Here is a 20821-nt window from a genome sequence, read left to right as displayed (position 1 = left end):
AGGCAGAGTACAATGGGATAACGATTTCTTTAGACCTAGAAGTCATGCCATTACTTAGAAGTTGTGCAGCATAAATGGATTTCCTCACTACTATGGTCATTTGGTGGTCAAATATAATGCTACTGTCTGTCCATACCCAGATCCCTGATCACTGGGTCAACTCTTATGTTGAAAAAGGAAGAGTGATACCTCTCCTGCTGAAGCAATTCAAGATTCTGAATCTGAACAGGAAGATAAAGGGGACAGATAAAGGGTTCTCTCCTCAGATTTCTCATTCAAACTCTGCATAGAGATCAGTTTCTGATTCTCCCTGTGGGGGGGCTCTCTTTCTCTGAGGCTATTGCTAGAATATGCCAGTGTTTACAGTGAGAGAACCCCCTAGGTTTCTTATTTGCTCATAAAATACTGAGTTGTTACAGAAGGAACTTCCAGAACCATTCCTGTGTGTGTTTCAGGATGTTTGTGTTACTGCCTGTAGTTTGCCTGATAGCCAGCTACCTCTAAAAAGGCAGATAGGATGTATAAAGTTTCTCAGTCTTTTAAAATGTTATACACCATTCCCAAACATGACCCAGCAGCTATAGGTTTAGTTCATCCCACTTCTACTAAACCCTTAGTTGATTCCACTCCTTTCATTTCGTATAAGGATGAGAAAATTAAGTGGGGGTGTACTTCAGCTTTGATTTTTTTGAATTTTGAATTGTTCGACTCATGTTAGTTTGTCCTAATTGTGAAAGTATGAGGAAAGATTTATTTGTAGTCTCTTCTTGTGAGGAAAATAATCTGCTTTAAATAATTTTGTTTCATCTATTGCACAAGTCACTACTCGTTGTTTACTGTGTGTGTGTGTGTGTGTGTGTGTGTGTGTGTGTGTGTGTGTGTGTGTGTGTGTGTGTGCGAGACTCAGTTGATGATGCTTCCAGGGTTATGGCCAACATTTCTGTTTTGAGGAGGTTTGCATGGGCCTCCCAGAGAATGTTAAAAATGAGATTTTAAATTCTGTAAAAGTGATCAAGAAATGTGATGAATGGAGTAAGCTGATGCATGGAATCTCAAGATTTTTCAGTTTTCCTTTCCAAATTTTCTAAGGGATTCTTTAACTCCTCATCCAATTTTCGCAAAAAAGCAGAATCAACAGTCTTAAAATACAGGTAAACAGGCTTAATTGAAAATGGCAAGGGGGTTCCAAAAAGAAGTCTCAAACCTTCAAAACCAAGGACAGGTCAACCAGTCTTAATGACTGTTCAAGAGACCTTTTGACCCCCTGCCACCCGACCCCTTTTGTATTTATTTATTTTATTTCACATTTGTTGACCAGGCTAGTCTAACTGGATATATGTCCATTTTTAGTAGAGGCCCAGGGAGAAAAGCTCCAAGCACTAGCAGTGACAAAAGAATGCAGTATTTAGTAAATAGTCAAGTAACAGTACATTGTCTGTGTTGGCAAGAACAAAAATAGTAATAATTAATTTAGTACGTTGAAGTTAATATCAATAACAGAAAGATACAGACAATAATATATATATATATATATATATATATATATATATATATATTTTTTTTTTTTTTTTTTAAGATTACAAAGTAAGCATCAAAGAAATAGTATGGAAGAGAAGTGTAGAGAGAGCAAGAAGGGGAATAAGACGTCCGTCAGGTTTAGAGCATGGACAAAGCCAGTAAGATTTAAGATGTTCTTTAAGATGTTTTTTAAATTGGAAAGTAGAAGCAAGGGTGGATAGTTCAGTAGGAAGCTGGTTCCAGTTTTTACCTACTGTGTTGGAGAAAAGTGAGTCCCCAGCTTTGTTTTTTGACTTAGTAGTGGCAACAAGGAGCTTGTTTGCTGAGCGTAGTGTTTCAAGATTTTTGTATGGTGTGATCAGATTAGTGAGGATAGGGATATTGTTAGGGTGATAAAGGATCTTTTTGGTGATAACTAGTTGTTGACAGAGTAGTTGATTTTGCAGTTCGTGCCATCCCAGTTGTTTAAGGTTGAGACAGTGATGAGTTCTAAATGGGGTACCAGTGGCAAATCTGGCTATATTATTATAACTGGTGGAAAGTTTGGTAAGGTTGTTCTTGGATTGGTGTATATCGCAGAAGCATAGAACAGGGTAGAGATTAGATGGGTCTGGGCAATAGTCATTCTGGCTGATGGGGTGAGGAAGGGTTTGATTCTGTAAAGGGTGCCTAGTATTTTGTTAACAGACTTTATTGTAGAACTAGTGTGGTCATCATAGCCAAGATTATCAATTGTTACTCCTAGTAGACGGGTTGTTTTGGGGTATGTTAGTACAATTGTTTCAGGTAATTATGAAGTACAGTTGAGGTGATTTTAGAGTTGGAGCACAGAGCAGTAATTTTGTTTTTTTGGGGTTCAGAAGGAGGCAGTGTTGTGTAAACCAATTTTCAACACTGTTGAATACAGTTTGAGTGAGGGAATGGAGAGAGGCTATAGTCTTGGCTGAACAAATTAAAGTAGAGTCATATGCATATTGTATACAGGTGGCTTGAGGAATTTGGAAGTGAAGATCGTTAATAAGGAAAAGAGTAGGGGTCATAAGATGGAGCCTTGGGGTACTCAATATTCACTGGGAGGGATGTAGAAAGATTGTTATCCCAAAGTACTGCTTGCTGTCCGTTTTCCAGGTAGGACTTAAACCATTGTAATGCTTGTGGGTCAAGTGATTGGGCTTTTAGTATGTCTAAGTATATTGTGGTTTACCATATCAAAGGCTTTTGAAAGGTCAATAAATAGTGCAGAGGAGAAAGTGTTATTGTTACGATTTTTTATGGAGTCAGAAAAGGACAACAGAGCAGTAGTTGTGCTATGGAATGGCCTGAAGCCATGTTGGCAGTTGGCAAGTAGGTTATTTTGGAGGAGGTGGTCAGGTAGTTGTCTGTGAATGCATTCTTCCATTATTTTAGCTATTGGAGAGAGTAAGGCAATAGGCCAAAAGTTGGTGAGTTCAGTAGATGACCCACCTTTATGTAATGGGATGATGTGGGATACTTTCCATATGGCAGGAATTTTGCTTTCTAAAATAGTTCTAGTGATAAGGATGGAGATTGGGTAGGCTATGGCTTTAGCAGCAATTTGCAGGTATTCAGCTAGCAGACAGTCAGCAGATGGGGTGCAAGGTTTTAGTTTTTGAAGGAGATTACAGATTAGGGATATAGGTACAGGTTGTATTTGAAAGGTGGGAGAAGGAATCCTAGTGGAATTTAATGGGCAAGTGGTCATAGGTGGCAGAGTATATTGGCTAGGGTTTGAATGGGTTCAGTAAAGTAGGTATTAAAGGTGTTGGGAATCTGGTTGGAGTTATTATGGTTGCATCCTGCTGGGGCAGGAGTTGGAGTGTCCTGGCTGAAGAAGTTTGTTTATACTTGTCCAGAATTTTTGTGGATTTTGTGGATGGGTTTGTTGGAGATGAATGAAATACTCTTTTTTGTCTCTAAGAATAGCTTTCTTGGTGGCATTTCTTAACTGTTTAAAGGTGATCTGATGGACATTTGGAGGCTCTCTATTTTGCCCAGATTTTATTTCTAAGGAGGATGTTTTGCCTAGTTTGTTTTGTGAGCCATGGGGCAATTTTGGTTTTAATACGTGAAGAGCGATAGGGGGCGTGGAAGTCTAGGATTTGAAGAAATTTAGTGTTAAAAAAGGTCACTGCTTCATCAAGTTGAAGATAAGACATTTGTGACCAGTCACATGCTTTCAGTTCATTTCGGAAGCTGTCTGGATTAAAAAACTTTTTGGAGTGTGAGGTTTTAAAGTTGTTACTAGTTGGGATATGAACTCTTTGTTTTATAATGTAGGTTAGCATGTGATCACTGATATCGTCAGGAAGGGTTCCTTATTTATAGGTATCAAGGTGGTTGTTAAGTATCCAGTCTAGGATGGTTGCTTTACTGCTTGGCTTATGGATTCTAGTTGGAGTGGTTATAATTTTTGAGAATCCATAGAGATGTATGTAGTTAGTTGGATTAGGGGAACTGCAGGTAACCCAGTCTATATTAAAGTCACCTAATACTATGGTCTTCTGAAGTGGATGGGTAGAGAGGTAACTAAGTATGTTTTCAAGAGTATTTGTATTATTTCCAGGGGGGAGATATGTGCAAATTAGATAGATTGATTTGGAGTTGTTCATTTGAAGTTTGGCAGTAAGGGTTTCTGAATTGGTGTTTCTGAGTTAGTTGGATTAGGGGAACTGCAGGTAACCCAGTCTATATTAAAGTCACCTAATACTATGGTCTCCTGAAGTGGATGGGTAGAGAGGTAACTAAGTATGTTTTCAAGAGTATTTGTATTATTTCCAGGGGGGAGATATGTGCAAATTAGATAGATTGATTTGGAGTTGTTCATTTGAAGTTTGGCAGTAAGGGTTTCTGAATTGGTGTCTGTCGCGAGGTAGGAGTATAGTGAAGGGTGATACTTGGAGTTTAGATTTGTACAGAATTGCTATACCTCCACCTTTTTTGGTTTTACGGTCACATCTTAGGATGTTGTAACCAGGAGGGGTAATCTCCTGGTCCAGGGTTGAGGGCTTTAGCCATGTCTTTGTAATACAGAGAATATCAGATGAGTGAACATCTAAGAGTGCATGTAGCTGGGTTATTTTGTTAATTATGAATGTTTAAGATGAGCTTTGAGGCAGGAGTTAGGAGATTTAGATAAGATAGTGATAACAGGCACTGTTTGGTTTTGTAGGTTATTGGCATTATCAATAATAGGACCAGGTTTTGGGTGAATATCACCATCTAATAGAGGGTGTAGATGAGGATATTCTACAAATTTATAGAATTTGTCATAATTGTTTGAGGTTTTTTTCATAAGGGAGTAGGTAAGATGGGTAGCTCTATGATATTTTGGTAATATATAGCTAGAGGTGGAGGTTACATAACTGTGGCTGCGAGGGTTAAAGAAAGAAGATGGTAGAGTTTGGTGGTAGTAGTGGAGTTGTTCAGGAAGAGAAGAATGTTCGAAGAAGGTTAGAGTGCATGGTATAGTAAGGGAAGTAAAAGTTGTAGTCAAGAGTAGGATGTTTGAGTATAGATTTGTGTGTTGGGGCCATAGGGATGTATAGATAAGTGGTGAGGGTTGGTTGTTGGAGGGAGTGTTGTAAGTAAAAGGAGAGACAGTTATAAGAGGTAGAGTGGGGAGGAAGTGTCTAATTATGAGAATAAAATTGGTTGTAAGAGAGTGTTATAAATAAAATTTTAGTAGAGGATGAGATGTAGGGGGGTGTAGTAAAAGGACATTAAAGTGTGGAAGAGAGAGTGTTATAGGAAAGAATTAGTACAGGATGAGGTGTTGGGATGAGAGGGAGTAGGCAAAGGAAGGTAATTGATTTAATTAAGGAGTTGTAAATTAGTGTGTGTGGTTGGTAATTTAAGGAGTAAAGAGATAGGTTGATAATGGGAGGGGGAGTGGTTATAGTGGTATATGGTTTAGGACCTCTGGGGGTGGGTGGGAATTGGGGGCAGGGAGAGGAGCGGAGTGAGCCCGTAGGGCGAACGGAGCGGGGCAGACCCAGGAAGGTACTACTAGCAGGGAGAAAAACAATCGGTAGAGAAGAAGGAAGACCAAGGGAAGGTAAGAAAAAAGGTAATGGTAGTGAGAGAAGGCAGGGAATGTTCTGACAGTAATTAGAAGAAAACTGAAGTAAACTGGATGCCTCATCTGTTTTCATTTAAATACATCAAAAACTCATAAAAATCCACCAAATCAGAATTCTAAATGACCAGCAATCTTCTAAGTAATGTTGCAACATATCTATGGCATACAAAAAAAATTGTGTGATGAATCCTATATTATCTGATATTCCAAACAGCCGATAAATAGATCTGCATAGACTGGGGCAGAATAAGTCCACCATCACACTACCTTGTATTTGCAAATAACAGTCCTTACCAAAATAATAAAAGTTCACAGTAAGAACTATTTCTGTTAACCACAGTATAACATTGTTCAACTCAGAACAATATAACTTGGTAATAGGTAACCAAGAACAATATGCTTTCACTTGTATGTCTTCCATTAGATGATAGAGGTTTAGTCAATTAACTTTGACCAGAAACATTTGACGTACCAGGAGGATCTCTTGTATTTTGGTGTATTTTGAGCAGTAAATAGAAATGTTGCAGGTTAGGATCAGAAACTACATAGGCATCTGCAACAGCTTTAAAGCGGGTTCATGTCTCTCTTGTCTTCAGCTGTCCAACCTTCAAAAAGAATCATGACTATTGGATAGGTTGGGAAAACAGTTGTTTGTATCTTACATGTCCGTTTCCATTTGTGCACTCTCCAGAAACAGTCATGAGCTTCCCTAGATAGGTTGGAAAACAAGTGTTTTCCTTCTCCACTCTGTCAATTGAGTGAATTAAATTATTTGACCTGAACACAGTACCTTCAGTATGATTTACATTGTGAAGTACAGCAGACAGCAAAGGAACTCCTTGCTTGGGGATGCAAAGATAGGCTAAAGTGTCAGACTTTCATGGTCAGTATATCTGTCAGTTTGATTATCCATATAGCCTATGAAGCAATGGAGAGGTCTACAGAAGTGTCAGGAAACAGCAGTACCCTATATCAGCAGTACTAGCTTCACCTTACCCATTTATTTATGATGTTAATGTAGCCACTGTAGATTTTTCCTTTAGAGGGCTGTGTGGTTTAATCTAGAAGCTGATGATTCCTTAAAATGCAAGAAACAGAGAGGGGAAACCTTTTAGGATATGGTTATTAGAGTTATTCCTCCTCAGCAGTCACTTTCTTTTCACGGAGTAGTATTTTTTTCATCTCGTGCAATGTTTTGTTCTTAAGACAGTACTGTGGATGTTGATGACCAATATTTAGTGTATCATTATATCAAAAGGACGCATAGCAAAGTAACACACTTTTCTCCCACAGACACTGCATTCTTTGTGAATTATTTGTAAAGGTAAAGTTGAGGAGAAACAAGTATAAAACAAAGGACAGTTACTTTATATTCCAGAAAGTCTGAATCTCCATTTTTTTCTTTAGTAACATATATTTTCAGACAAATGGGTTCTGAAAATCCATCATCAAGGTTCCAGATGACAGTGGGAGAAGTTCCTTCTTTTTTTTTTTTTTTTTTTTTTGGGGGGGGGGGTGTCATTTCTCATCCTGAAGGTGAGGCTCTCTTGTTTCCACTGGTTCTTCATCACATGCTGTCCCAAGGAGTCATAGAACCTATGTCTCCTTCCCGGGTGGGCAAGGAGTTTTATTCAAGGATGCTCCTAGTACAAAAGAAATGAAATGCTTGGAGGTACTTCTGGATCTTTTAAACCTGTCTGTGATGGTGCCCAAATTCAAAATGATGTCATTTCACAACCTGTTACCTCTTCTTCCTATTTCAAGTTTTCTGGCAACACTAGGCTTAAAAATGCTTACCACATTACTATTCAACCAGATTTCAGATTTTTTTTAAGGTTTTTGTGTGTCTGGATCACATTACCAGTTCTCTGCCTTACCCTTTGGACTATCCAGTGCATCTTGAGTGTTCACAAACTGTCTAGCTCCAGTTTATAGTTTATTGCAAGCTACAGGATATCTACATTTTTCCATACTTAGATGGCTTGCTTATCTTTGCAGTCTCTCTTTCAGAGTGGCAGAAATATCTCTCCTGTGTGTGAGATCGCTTACACAAGCTGGGATTCCAAGAGAGTATTCAAAAGTCTTTCGCAACTCCTTCACACAGGACTGTGCTCCTTTGATAGCAACCAGATACCTCATTTCAAAGAGCTTTTCTTCCACAGGAAAAAAAATATATCTACTTAAAAGGTTTTCCAGTCAAACGTGTTACTGTGAGGGAATATCTCCGGATTTTGATTTGTATGGCTCTGATTCTCATGATACCCCTGGCAAGAATCCACATGAGAAAGACAGTGGTATCTGAAGTCCCAGCACCAACACCCTTTGTCTTTTCAAATCCCACTGCTGGGGTTTGTCAGAAGATTTGATGGAGACAACAGATATCCTTAAATCTAGTTCTCCTCTTCTCCCTCCCTGTTCCAAAACAATCAGTTGCCTTATACATTGCTTTGGGAGCAGTTTCAGGAGGGATAAATGTGCTTCGTGTGTGGGACACCAAGGACAGATGTGAACAACATAAATATTAGAGGTGCTTGCAGTGTTCAATGCAGTCAACTTTCTCCATCATCTTTGGTCTCCTGGACCTCTTTAAGCTGTTGCAGACAATACCACATTCATGTGTTACATCACCAAGCAGGGGGTGACCAGGTCATACCCTTTGCAGACAAGCCATGTTAGCTTGAGATGTAGCTTCACAGCACACACGAACTCTACAGGGCAGAGCAAACTTGTGGTGCAGACAAGCTGAGCAGGACCAGGGCAGACTCTCATGAATGGAAACTAGACCAGGAGGTCTTCCGAGATTTGATCCAGCTGTGTGTGGGGGGGTTCAAGTAGCCTTTTTAGTCTGTCTATGAACAGCTAACTGTCAAGATTCCGTTCCAGGATTCAGTGCAAGAAGGTCTGGAAGATGGATGTCTCTTCTTTCCCTTGGACAGGAATGCTCCTGTTTGCTTTTTCTCCCCTTTCCACCAATATCCTGGAAACTTCTGAAGATTCAGAAGGAATCCCTATCCAGGGTCATTGTGGTAACTTTCTTCTGGCCCAAGCAATTGCTTTTCCCTTTTGTAAATGACCAGAGGCAATTACTACAAGCTTCCTAACAGACTGGATCTACTCAAACAAGAACAGCAGTGTTTGATGCACCCTGACATCTAAGTTTCAATGAATTGCCTGGATGATACCATCTTCATTCCTTTTAGGCACGTTTTACTGAGAACGTGCAGCAGGTACTAATGGAGGGAAGAAAGACTGCTACTAGAAAATAATATATTAGCAAATGAAAAAATGTTTTCTAATTGGTGCCAACAAATAACCAGGCTAGTTCTCTGCTTTTGCAATGTTTGTACGAGGTACTATCCTATAGCCTTTCTTAGTCCTCTATCAAGGTTCATTTATTTGCTATTTCAACATGTCTGTCCATGGATCTTCCTGTTTCAGTGCAGTATCATGTGAAAATGTTTTTGAAAGCGTTTTTTGCCAAGAGGTCTCCGAGTGAATCTGTTGCCCCTCATTGGGATGTTAATTTTGTATTAGAAGATAACATTGCTCCATTTGAACCAGCTAATCTGGCTGAGTTGAGGTTCTTAACATGGAAAACAGTTTTACTGATTGCGGTCACCTCTGCATTAAAATATCTGAGTTTCAAGACATTATGCTGAGTCAGTCCTCTCTCTCCTGTCTCTTTTTCCACAGTGACAAGGTTTCTTTAAGATCCAATCCTCCTTTTATGCCTAAAGTGCTATTTGAGTTTACTTTAAGCCAAATTAACCATCTCCCCATTTTCTTTTCTGAGCTTAAAAATAAGGGAGAAAAGATACTCCATATCTAGGATATCCACAGACAACTTGGGTACTATCTTGACAGAACTAAATCTTTCAGATGTTCGTATCAGTTCATTTCTTGTGAAGGTAAGAAGGGACATTCTTTGTCAAAACAGACTATTTCCATATAGTTGTCTAAAGCTATTACCTTTTGTTATGTTCACCATAACAAAACTATTTCGGGCAGGGTCAAGGCCCACTGTACCACGGCCTTGGCTTCATCTATGGCTTTTTTGGAAAGGGTTGGATTCCAGAAGTTTTCTAGATGCTGCTACTTGGTCCTATGTGCATGCTTTTACAAAGCACTATAAGCGTGATTCCTTCTCTAGGTCCAGGTCCGGCTTTGCTAGGACCATTCACCTGGAGCTTCTGGGCTTTTCTGTTAGCTTCCAAATGTAGTAAACTAGGGTAGTCTACCTACATAGATAAGACTACTGCAGCAGTAGTGATCAATATGATGAACATAATACAGTTGTGTGAGTAAACTTACTATAACAGCAGATGTTGGAATGATCACTGCTTCAGTAGCAGCCCTTCCATCACTCACTCCATCCCCTTGTTTTTTTTTTTTTTGTTTTGTTTTTATGCTAGGGCATGGACATTTATTTTTTGTTCTTCCTAGCATTGCCTTTTCAGAGCTCAGCCTCCCTGTCTTTTATCTGTTGGCAGGAAAGCTTTGAAGAGCTTGGTGGCCAGACTTGTCTTTTAATTAACTCAGCTGCATGACAGTTTGGGTGCATGGAAGGTGGCATGAAGCTTTGAACGCTGTCTGTTATATCCTTGGCAGGATATAACCCATAAGGCTAAGGATATTTAAGCAGTGATCATCCGAACATCTACTGTTATGGTAAGCTTACTTTAAATAATTGCAATTACCTTCTTGAGTTGTTTGTAGTGGATAGTAAAGGCATATTACATTTTCAGTAACCTGTTGTTAGACCAGTCCATGTAAGTGGACAGGGTGGCATTTATTTTTGCTAGCTCCTGCATAAACAAAAGTGTCCTAGAGTAGGATTGGATGACATGTGCTTCAGTGCGAATACTCCCTTGCTTACATTAGATGTTGCTAAAAAAAGACATTTTTGCAGAAGTGGGCTTTCAGTTTGCTGCTTTTGGTCTTTTTGTGGACATAAGCTCAATCCATGGACACCAGCACAGATTATGTCCAGGTAAACTGCCTTGAAATCCCGCAAGCTAAAGTATTACTGGTGTTTTGTATGTTAATAGCGGGGGAAAAAAGCTGAATCAGACATGTCTACAGCTCCTCCATCTTACAGTAAGTCTTGTTAACAGTAAACTTTTAAATAGATCACTGTTGCATATTAGCACCCTCCCACTTTTTTCCTTCCTTTGTACTCTTCCCAGTCCAGGATGGATACCCTACCTTATTTTTGCCCTCCTGGCTTCTCAGTCAGTACTTGTTTTAACTACACTGTAAGAGTTTCAGGTCTCATCCTCCCCTTTGGGCAAGAAAGCTCTTATTTTTGGTATGCCCATGCATTTCTCTTAAAACAGTACATATCTTTGTGCCAAAGGCGGGTGTATGATGCTCAAGGATGGAGCCCTACATTTTGTAGACTGGCCAGACCATCTGATTCTTAGCAGGATATTTCCCATATAAATTACAGCTACTGCAACAGTGATCTGCTTGGAACATATACTGTTAAGTTAACTTAAACAACTGCAGATTGTACAACACTAAAACATGAAAGGCAATTTAAACTTCAGTTTTAGTAGTAGGTTTAGACAGACTCATTAAACTCAGTACTGATGCCATTGTATAGCATAGAGACCTGGAACCTTGCTTTTGACGCAGACTATCAAGTTTTTAATACTGTTTGTGGAGGAGCCAGGTGAAGGAACACATGACTCTAGTATCCTTTTATGAATGTAGTAGTGGTGTGGTCTGCTATGCTGTTGGACTCCGCTAAGTACATGAGAGTATAATGCAGGTCTTGGAACAGGGAATTGCTCAGCTGTTAAGTTGCTTTGTCCCATAAGAGCACATGGTTTCCTGTGTGTGTGTGTGTGTGTGTGTGTGTGTGGAAATGTGCAAATCAACATGTTAAAAGGGATGTTCTAGGGCTACTCACATAAGCAAGTACACATGAAAGCCACCAAAGGGTGAGCTGTTAGTGCTACAAAGAAAGCCCTAGTGGCTTCATAAATGATGGTCTCTATCGATTTAGCTTATTGCATACTGTGAAGGCAGCATGAATAAGTCGGTTGACAGAGGTGAGCTGATGGCTTGCAGGCACTATATGAGATACAGAAGAAATATTAAATCTTTTTTTATGTTTTTATTACCATTATTGAAGAAATCAATACATAGTTCACAAGATTTTAAAAATTCCTATAACTCCGGTTATTTTGAAATGCCCACAGCATTTTATATATTTGTACATCCAGATTTTCTGCTTGTGAAAGCTTTTATTTGTATAGATGTAAAATACAGATAAATATGATTGCAGGTTTTAGGATAAGTTTGAAGCAAGAAAAATGTGACCATAATTTTTCCAGTTTGTCTTTATGGATATTACTTTGGAATGGTAGGGGTAGAGCCTAGAGTACACATTCTGTTAGATAACAGTATTTTGCACTATTATTTTTCAGGACTTTTGTGCAAACATTTATTCAGTTTAAGAAACCAATCATAGCTGCTGTCAATGGTCCAGCTGTTGGTCTTGGAGCATCAATATTACCTCTATGTGATGTGGTATGGGCAAATGAAAAAGCATGGTTCCAGACACCGTACACTACATATGGACAAACCCCCGATGGCTGCTCATCACTCACATTTCCTAGGACAATGGGACTGGCTTCTGTAAGTAGGTGTATTTAAATTCATGATCACCTCTTTAAAAACTAATACTCAGAATGCATTCTGCTTTTTCATAATTAGGTTATACTGTCTGCCTACACTTACTGAAATTGTTTTAATGTGTGTGAGGAATATAGTGAAAATGAAACTTAGATTTATTTTTAATTGCTTAATTCAAACACAGTCTTATCTTAGTTTAATACAGTGTACAAGCATATGCTTCAGTTTTTGCTACTTTAAATGTCAGAAGCAAGCTAATACATTAGCTCATTTGAGTGTGTACCTTTAACTCCTAGTGGGTGTGGCCTGAGCCTTTAAAAAAATGAGCACCTTAACAATTCTAACAAATATTCATTGACAGAGGTCAAATATCAGTACAGTTATGTTTGCCATCATGTTTGCTTCAACATAAAATGTTCTGTTACCTGGTATGTAGCATGGTTTTGGCCATCGGGAGGCATACTGACTGTACGCATTTCAGTACAGTTTATCTGGAGTGGGGGATAGAATCTGGCTGGCTGTAGGACCCAGCAGCTGTTACTTAAATTCACTTTCCTCTGGACTCCTCGCAAAAAAGAGCATTTTTTTTTTTTTTTTTTAGATTACGTGCCACAAAGCCACATAGCAATGATGGCATGCATTATGCTATTGCAGCTGTGCTGCTAGTATTCATTATTCAGTTAATTTCAGTTGTTGTGTCTTTCGGCTTTTCCTGGTTACAGTATAAAATTAAGTATGTGAGCACTGCTGTCTACAGTACAAAGTGGTCCGAATTTAATGTAACTCCTTCCTTCTTCCGGTATCTCACTTTTCATTCATTCATTTATTGTTATCTACTCCAATGAAAAGATGCAGTCTGCGACCCTGACACCTCGCGTTTATTGGGCTCAGAGACACGAAGATGTGTATTTGCGAGTGGAGCTTAATGACGTGCAGTTGAGATGAATTTGTAGCTGTCCTTACTGGACAAGAGAAGATCCCCGAACCCGAGGTCTGGTTTGCGGCAATATAGCACAATCTTGAATGAAATGTGAATGGGCGAAGAAAGAATTGATTTTTTTAACAATTTTCAACACTGCAGGTTGCATAAAAATACTACGTGGACACATTGTGACCGTTTAATTAAGATATTAAAGCTAAAAAAATAACGGTGTGAATAGTGTAATACAATTAAGGTAGGAAACATCTGCTTATGTTTTCAAGAAGATTCTAGACTCGAGTGCCACCGCTCACGTGCATCTATTTGAATTTAAGCTTACAAAAACAGTTTTGGTAGTTCCCGTGGCTTACTGTGAAGAGGACGGCCTTGTAAAATGTATTTCAGATGTCATAAGCAGAACCACTAAAACGGACATACAGCCTTAAAAGCTCATTGTACTGATGAGGCTGTGTCAAGAGAGTTGTTAGGAAACCTTGTCAGACTGCCCATATAGTGACATTTACATCATAGTACCTGTTGGTTGTTGTGATTAACTTTACTTTTCTTAGCTTATTGGATGTTGTAGAGGCTTTCTGTCACCTTCCTGGTCATCTTTTATTAAAGTTATGATCCTTGAGGCAGTTCACCTGAATTATCCCTCAGGAGTACACCGTGTGTAGTCAAGGAAGGGATTATTCTCTATTGATGTACGAGAGGACTACTGGGAGTGTGACTCTAAACAGGAAGAGGATGTAGTTTGGTTATGCTGGAAGCACTTGCGGTGTTAGGGCAGATTGACTTAAGACATAAACTAGCTAAGTAAAGTATGGGGATGCAAAGTACTGAGGCTGTAACCTAGAGGAGGGTATGTGCCAGGAGCAGCCTTAGGTCAACTGGTGCCCTAGGCAAAAGGGCTCCATGGTGCCCCCCACCACACCACCTGGTGCCCCCATCCTGGTCTACTTACACCAAATAAACACTGGAAAGTGCCCCTACTAGAGCGGCATCCTAGGCGGCCGCCTAGTTGGCCTATGCCTAAGGTCGGCTATGGGTATGTGGTAGGAGATAGCAGTATAGCTTCCTGGGACAAGATGGGTCCAGATGCAAGAGCCATACATCACCCACTGTAGCAGCATTGTCAAATTGTATTCCCTTTTGACGTAGGATGATTAGCCAGGAATAGGTGAGACAGATTTTTTTAGGATGTATAAGACGTGTTAAGAATATTTAGGCTTGCCCTTTCAGCTGCTTTCAGTGGAAACACAGCAGTCTAAGAGGCGCAAGGGCATCACAGTTGAATTGTAGTGAGAATGGAAAGGTTGACACTTTATTTTTTACATCATTTTTTTTAAGTTGTTGGGGAAGGCTTTGTGTAATGAATATCTGTTTTGTCATGGCTATTCATTGTCATGGTGCCCCTGAAATATCCCAACCCAAGAATACTTTTATGTTCCATTAAAGTCTGTGTGTGCACCCCAATGTTAACGCTACACTGATTTATTTCACAAAGGGGTAGGGTTCGCTGACATATGTGTAAGGAAAACACAATTTTTATGAAGAATTTTAAACAAAAGTAAGCTATTTACATCAATCAATACAGGGGCCAGTGCATTCTACATCAGTACAGCTACCATAAGCCACGAAGCAAAAAGGTATGAAATTAATTTTGGCAAAAGACATAGGAAATAGCCTTTCACATCCAGCAGCAGCTATTGTACTACTGAGAGTTCCACTCTTGTGTAGCTATGGTCAGTTTTTTTCAGTAAGTCAACTGAATCGCCTAACTTTAAAATAAAGTACACGAGTCATGTTCAAACAAAGCAGGATGGATGTTTCTAAATTGTACTCATCCAAAACCTTTACCCAAAATTAAGTCCAAGTCTAGCACAGTAGTAACCAATAAGACTCATTCGACACACCATGGATAATTCTTTAGACAACTCTTTTGCTGTAGTGGTCATCAAGAACTAGATATCTAACATAGACTTTTTAAAGCCCACCAGATTTAATAGGCATGACCTTCACTTAACAAACCCAGACTGAGATGGGCCCATCATTTGCAGATTACCTGTGTCTTCCTTTATCATGTCCATGATTATTCTTTCCATGGTCTTTCATATGAGCTGGTAAGACGTCTGGGCCTGTAGTTACATGGATCAGTGGTTGGACCCAGTTTTTGCAAGGAGAATGAGTGTAGCATTCTTCCATTCTTTGGGCACAAAACCTGACTGAAGGTTCCAGTTGAAAAGTGTTTCAAGTGGATCAGAAAGATCCTGCTTCATGCTATTTATTAAACACCCTGGGATGTTATCGGGCCTATTGATGCTTTGTTTTTGTCCTTGAAAATTGCATTGATGACCTGTTCCCTAGTAGTGGTTGGGGGGATTGTGGTATGTGGAATTTCTTCTGTGCTGTCAGTGGGAGGGAGTAGTTGGGGGAGAAATTTGAGCTTTAACTGTCTGCCAAAAGGTTGGCAATAGCCCTTGGTTCATTTGGAATGATGACATTTACTGTAAGTTCTGCATATTGTTATATATTTCCCTGAGGTTATGGACATAGCTGTAGAAAGCCTTGTAGTTGTCCTTTTTCTGAGAAGCTATTTTTTCTTCAAATTTAGACTTTGAAGTATTAATTAACCCTCTTAGCTGCTTGTTTAGATTGGTCGGGGTCTTTTAGTATGTATGGCTTTGTTCCTCCTATGCTTGGCCAAGATTTTTTTTCTTTTGTTGTGTAACCAGTTGGTACTATGATTCCACCAGGGTGGCTTGCATTTTGAGTTTCTTATTTTTAATACGATTGGACAGAACTCACTCTATACAGCTGTCAGTATGACTGTACAGAGATTTCGTAAATAGCTCAGCATATGCTATGATGTTTACTGAGTTTGGGGGTACAATTTAGCCAAGGTATTGCTTAGTAGAGAGAGTTTAGCCTTGGAATAGTTCCTAAAGGATTTTACTTATGCTGGATCCCCAGATTTAATTTTTATTTCAAGTAATACTGCCTTATGGTCAGATCTGATGAATGAAGACATTATATTGGGTGAGGGACTGTAGTGCATACAGATAGGCAGTATGAGTTTCCAGGGACATGGAGGGGGACCTGTCGTCGTGCAAATATTTTATATGCTCTACTAATTATCACTTTTATTTTTTTAGCAGCAGCTTGTGTTCTAGATTCGACTCAAAACTCTTGTCAGAACAGGTCTTTCACTTGAGATGTCCTTATCCCTTTGTTTGCCTGTACTCTGTATGAATTCCTAATAGAGAAGGCAATACAGTCTTTAGCATGTAGTCCAAATGTCTTCTTCGCCTCTTTCCTTTCTGTTACCTTTCCCTCTCTTGTTGTTTGTTCCTAATAACTTGGTTCATTTGTCAGTTTTCTCCAGTAAATCCCAGCAACCTCTTGCCTTTTATCTATAACCCTAATTGCAGTGATCCCTGTCTGCAAAATATTTCACCATTTTCGTGTTGGCTTAGTTCTTACAATATTTTCTCCTACTTCATGAATTTAATATTCTGTGTGGTGGTGATTTTCCATAAGAATCTGGATTCAAAATCCCAGTCTCTTTATTTCTTGAATTTCCCCCTGCTTCATCATCCCTTTCCACTTTGAATTATAGCTTTCTGCTTACATTAAGTATATGAGCCTTAACCGTGTAGCTCTAAAGTATCCCTTCAAATCGGGTAATCCTTTTCAAAGGATCAGTTTATCCCACTTGACTTTTGCCCTTTTCCCCTACTAACCTCTGCAAAATTTTAAATCAGAAGGTACTTTGTTTTTTGACCCATGAATATATGAAATGCTCAAGCTGCTTCATCATGCAAGTAATTACCATCCTGGCGTATGGCTCACAATGATCATTCAGGGAGCAGCATTGTGAAAAGGGCGTGGTCTGGTCAGCAGTTTAAGGAACAGTACGGACAGCAATGTGTAGATGTGGGCGTGGCGTGTGGGTGTGGCTTGTTGGGGGCAGCAGTCTAGGAGCTGTGAGTACAAATCTGAAAATCCTGGCTACACCCCTGAGTGGGAGGTAACTGCAGAAATGCCTGGAGAGAGACTCTGCTGTAATAAGTTTAATGTGGGTTGTAGGCGACATCATGTCTATAGATGCTGGTAGTCTGGCTTAGCCTTTATAGCAGAGCTGCTTTTCTAACTTCACCATAAAGGGTATTGCTACCAAAAGTGCTTTTGTTCTTAGAGAACACCGTTTTAAAGTTCCATAAAGTGGTGTAGTGAATAGTAAACTACCTGTCTAATTAGAGACGGGGAGTGGTTGTTGTAGGTAACTGTTAGGAGAAAATTTAGTAGGAAGTGAAGTGCTATGTCATGCAGCAGTGGCATTAGTCATCTTTAGTGTGTGTGCATCTCTGGTAGCACATTGACGTTTGTGATCAAGTTCAGCCAGCATGTTGGAATGATTCAAGAGTTACAGATAGAGGGGGATGATCTTCATAGGCCATTGTCCGTTTCCATTGTAGTAGATAGGTGGCACATGGAATTTAATAAACTCATTTGATGTCGATCAACCGTAAGCTAATGAATCTCATTTATTCTTGAAGTCTTTTAATCCAGGAAACTGCTTTCTTCCTGAAGAGTTTTCTCCTAAGTCGTATTAAAAGCACAGTTCATAAATGGTATGAATTACATGGGGGGAAAAAAAATGAATTTAACCAGAGTAGAGCACTGATCCCAAATGATTGATTTCAGTCTCTGCCCATGGAGAGTAAAATGATAATGCAAGTTTGTCAACTATAAAGACCTACAGAAAGTAATAATGTAATTATGGAGATTATACAGATGTGTGTGTGTGTGTGTGTGTGTGTGTGTGTGTGTGTGTGTGTGTGTGTGTGTGTGTGTGTGTGTGTGTGTATATATATATATATATATATATATATCTATGGATCCCCTTCATTTTGTCAACCGTTCATTTCACTGACAGTCAAGTAAGCAAGACCAATTCACTGAAAGTTCATTTCACTGACACTCATTTTGTCGACAGTGATATATGGCCTATTCTTCACTGTAGAGTGATCCTGGAGTTAGAATAGTTAGTAAGGGGGTGTGGGGGGCACAGCCCCCCACATACTTGGGTTCTACATTGTTTTCTGGAAACAGTTATTCATTGCACTTATAAGTATGCATCTGTATAGTGTAAAATGTTTATGATATGTGGGGGGCTTCACACCCCCCATTACTATATATACTAACTCCAGAGTCGCACGACAGGAAAAGGCCATATATAACTTTCAGTGAATTGAGCTTTCAGTGATTTGTGCACAGTCATTTGAGTTTCAGTGAAATGTGCTTTCAGTTAATAGTCCTAGACCCATGTGGGGTGGAAGAGAGGTAGATGGAGTGGGAGAAGTTAGAGGGGAGAGTTACAAGGGCATCGCTAGCATGTTTTTAGATGTTTTTTAAGTAAAGCTTTGAACTGGGTGCATGATGGTAGAGTTGTTATTGTGGGAGGGAGGGTGTTCCATAATTTGGCTAAAGCGATGGAGAATAGTGTTTCTCCAACAGTGTTATTGGCTCTAGTAACCTGTAATTGATTTTTGTTGCTGGATCATAGTGGTCTGGTGGTGAGATAGGGTTGGAGTAGATACTGGAGAGGGATAGGACCTTTAGAGGATGGTTAACCAGTTTATGGGTGAGTGTGAGTTGATACCATAGAAGGAGGTGTGAGGGAGTTCTAGCCAGCCTAGTTCAGTAAGCAAGAGACAGTGGTGACACTGGTAGGATGCCCCGTGGTGAATTTGGCGATTTTGTTGTAGTAGGTCTTGAGTTTATTTAGATCGCATTGCCTTATGTTGGTATATATTGGAGAGGCATAAAGTAGGGTGGAGTTAAGGTGCAAATTTGTAACTGAAATCCTAGCTGCTTTGGTGAGGAGTTGCTTATTTCTGTATAAGGCTCCTAGTTTTTGGTGGACTTGGTTTATAGTCATGGATATGTGAATGTCAAATTTGAGATTGTTGTCTATTTCAACTCCTAGCAATTTGGTGTGATCTGTTGGGTGGATAGTGGTGTCTTTAGCTGTGATGTTAAAGTGAGAGTTGTTTTGAGTATGTTTGGTGGGTTCAAAGATGAGGAGTTTTGTTTGGGTTGAATATTAACTGGGCATCAGATAGCCAAGTTTCAACAGAGGAAAAGGCATGTTGTGTGACCTTTTGCAGTTCGGGTAGGGACTGGGCGGAGCAGATGATGGTTGAGTCATCTGCATATTGTATGAGTATGCCATGTTTGGTGGCAGAGGCTAGATTATTGGTGAAAATAGAGAAGAGTATGGTCCAAGGATGGATCCTTGGGGAACACCAATAGAGACAGGTAGTTAGGGAGATATGTCATTTTGCCATACAACAGATTGCTGGTGGTCAGACAGGTAACTTTGAAACCAGTTGGTGACTGATTGAGAAAAAGATAGGTTATGGAGTACAGAGCGGAGGAGTTTGTGCGGGACCATGTCAAATGCTTTAGATAGGTCTAGGAAAGTAGCAGAGGAGAGATGGCCATTGTTTTTATGGTGAAGGATAGTGTTAGTAAAAGAGAGTAAGGCAGTGGTGGTGCTATGGTTTGGTCGTAAACCATGTTGAGTATTAGAAAGGAGGTTGTTAGTAAGGAGGTAGTCGGAGATTTGAGAGTGAATGCATCTCTCTAGTATTTTGGAGAGTCGAGATGGAATCGCTGTGGAGCGGTAGCTGGTTAGATCTGTCGAGGGGCCGCCTTTGTGAAGGGGAATGATGTGTGATAGTTTCCATAGTGTAGGGACGTAGCATTCTGACAGAGATCGGTTAATCAAGATGGATATTGAGTAGTCTAGGGCGTCAGCTGCAATTTGTAGGAATTCACTTGGGAGGTTGTCTACTGCAAATTTTGTGGGTTTAAGTTTAGTCAAGAGTTATCTTATGTTGGAGGTAGGAATGGGAAAAAATGAGTGTGGGGAGATTACTGGGTGAAGGTGTGGGAGAGTGGGGGGGGGTTGTGTTGTCTACCTAGTGATAGTATGGTTTGTGTGAAGTGTGAGTTGAATGAGGTAGCAATATTTTCTGAGGAGTGAGGAATGTTAGGTGTAGGGGTATTGATTTTACCTGGGTGGAGGATGGAGTTGATGGAGGTCCAGAATTGTTTGGGGTTGTGTTGGGAGGAGTTGAGGGCAGACTGGTAGTATTGGATTTTGTCCTCCTTTATTAGCTTTTTGACTCTATTGCATAGTTATAGGAATTTCTGTCTAGCTGAGCTGGTTTTGGTTTTGCGCCAGTATTCCCAGGCTTTATCTAGGTTTTTCATTTCTGACCTAGTAGTTTTCTGTAGCCATGGGGAGTGTTGGGCGTTGGTTCTGTTAAGTCTTAAGGGGGCATGGTTATTTAGGATGCTTAGGAAGGTAGTATTGAAAAATTCGACTGTGTCATCTAGGCTGAGGTAATTTAGAGGGTGCCAGTTAAATCTTTTGAGAGATGAGATTAATGTGATTGGGTTAAAGTATAATTTTTTACGTATTTGACAGTAGATGACTGGTTTAACTTGGTATAGGAGTTTTTTTGAGTAGGAATGTTGGGGAATGATGTGTATGTGTGTATATGTATGTATGTATATATATATATATATATATATATATATATATATATATAATTTTTAAAAAAATT

The 20821-nt window shown here is 39.6% G+C and overlaps 1 protein-coding gene across 1 annotated transcript in view; it reads left to right on the top strand.

Moving 5' to 3' along the window:
• CDYL (chromodomain Y like) overlaps positions 1-20821 on the top strand; it is a 758082-nt gene that overhangs the window by 588854 nt on the left and 148407 nt on the right. The window contains exon 5 of the mRNA XM_044065168.1: positions 12052-12262. Within this exon, the coding sequence (XP_043921103.1) occupies positions 12052-12262 (211 nt within the window). The remainder of the gene's footprint in view (positions 1-12051; positions 12263-20821) is intronic.

The sequence above is a fragment of the Protopterus annectens genome, chromosome 3.part0 (genome assembly GCF_019279795.1).
Source record: "Protopterus annectens isolate FY-2018-M chromosome 3.part0, PAN1.0, whole genome shotgun sequence".
Classification (NCBI taxonomy): domain Eukaryota; kingdom Metazoa; phylum Chordata; order Ceratodontiformes; family Protopteridae; genus Protopterus; species Protopterus annectens.
The sequence above is the reverse complement of the archived record's forward strand: the minus strand, read 5'-3'. Positions and strand labels throughout refer to the sequence as shown.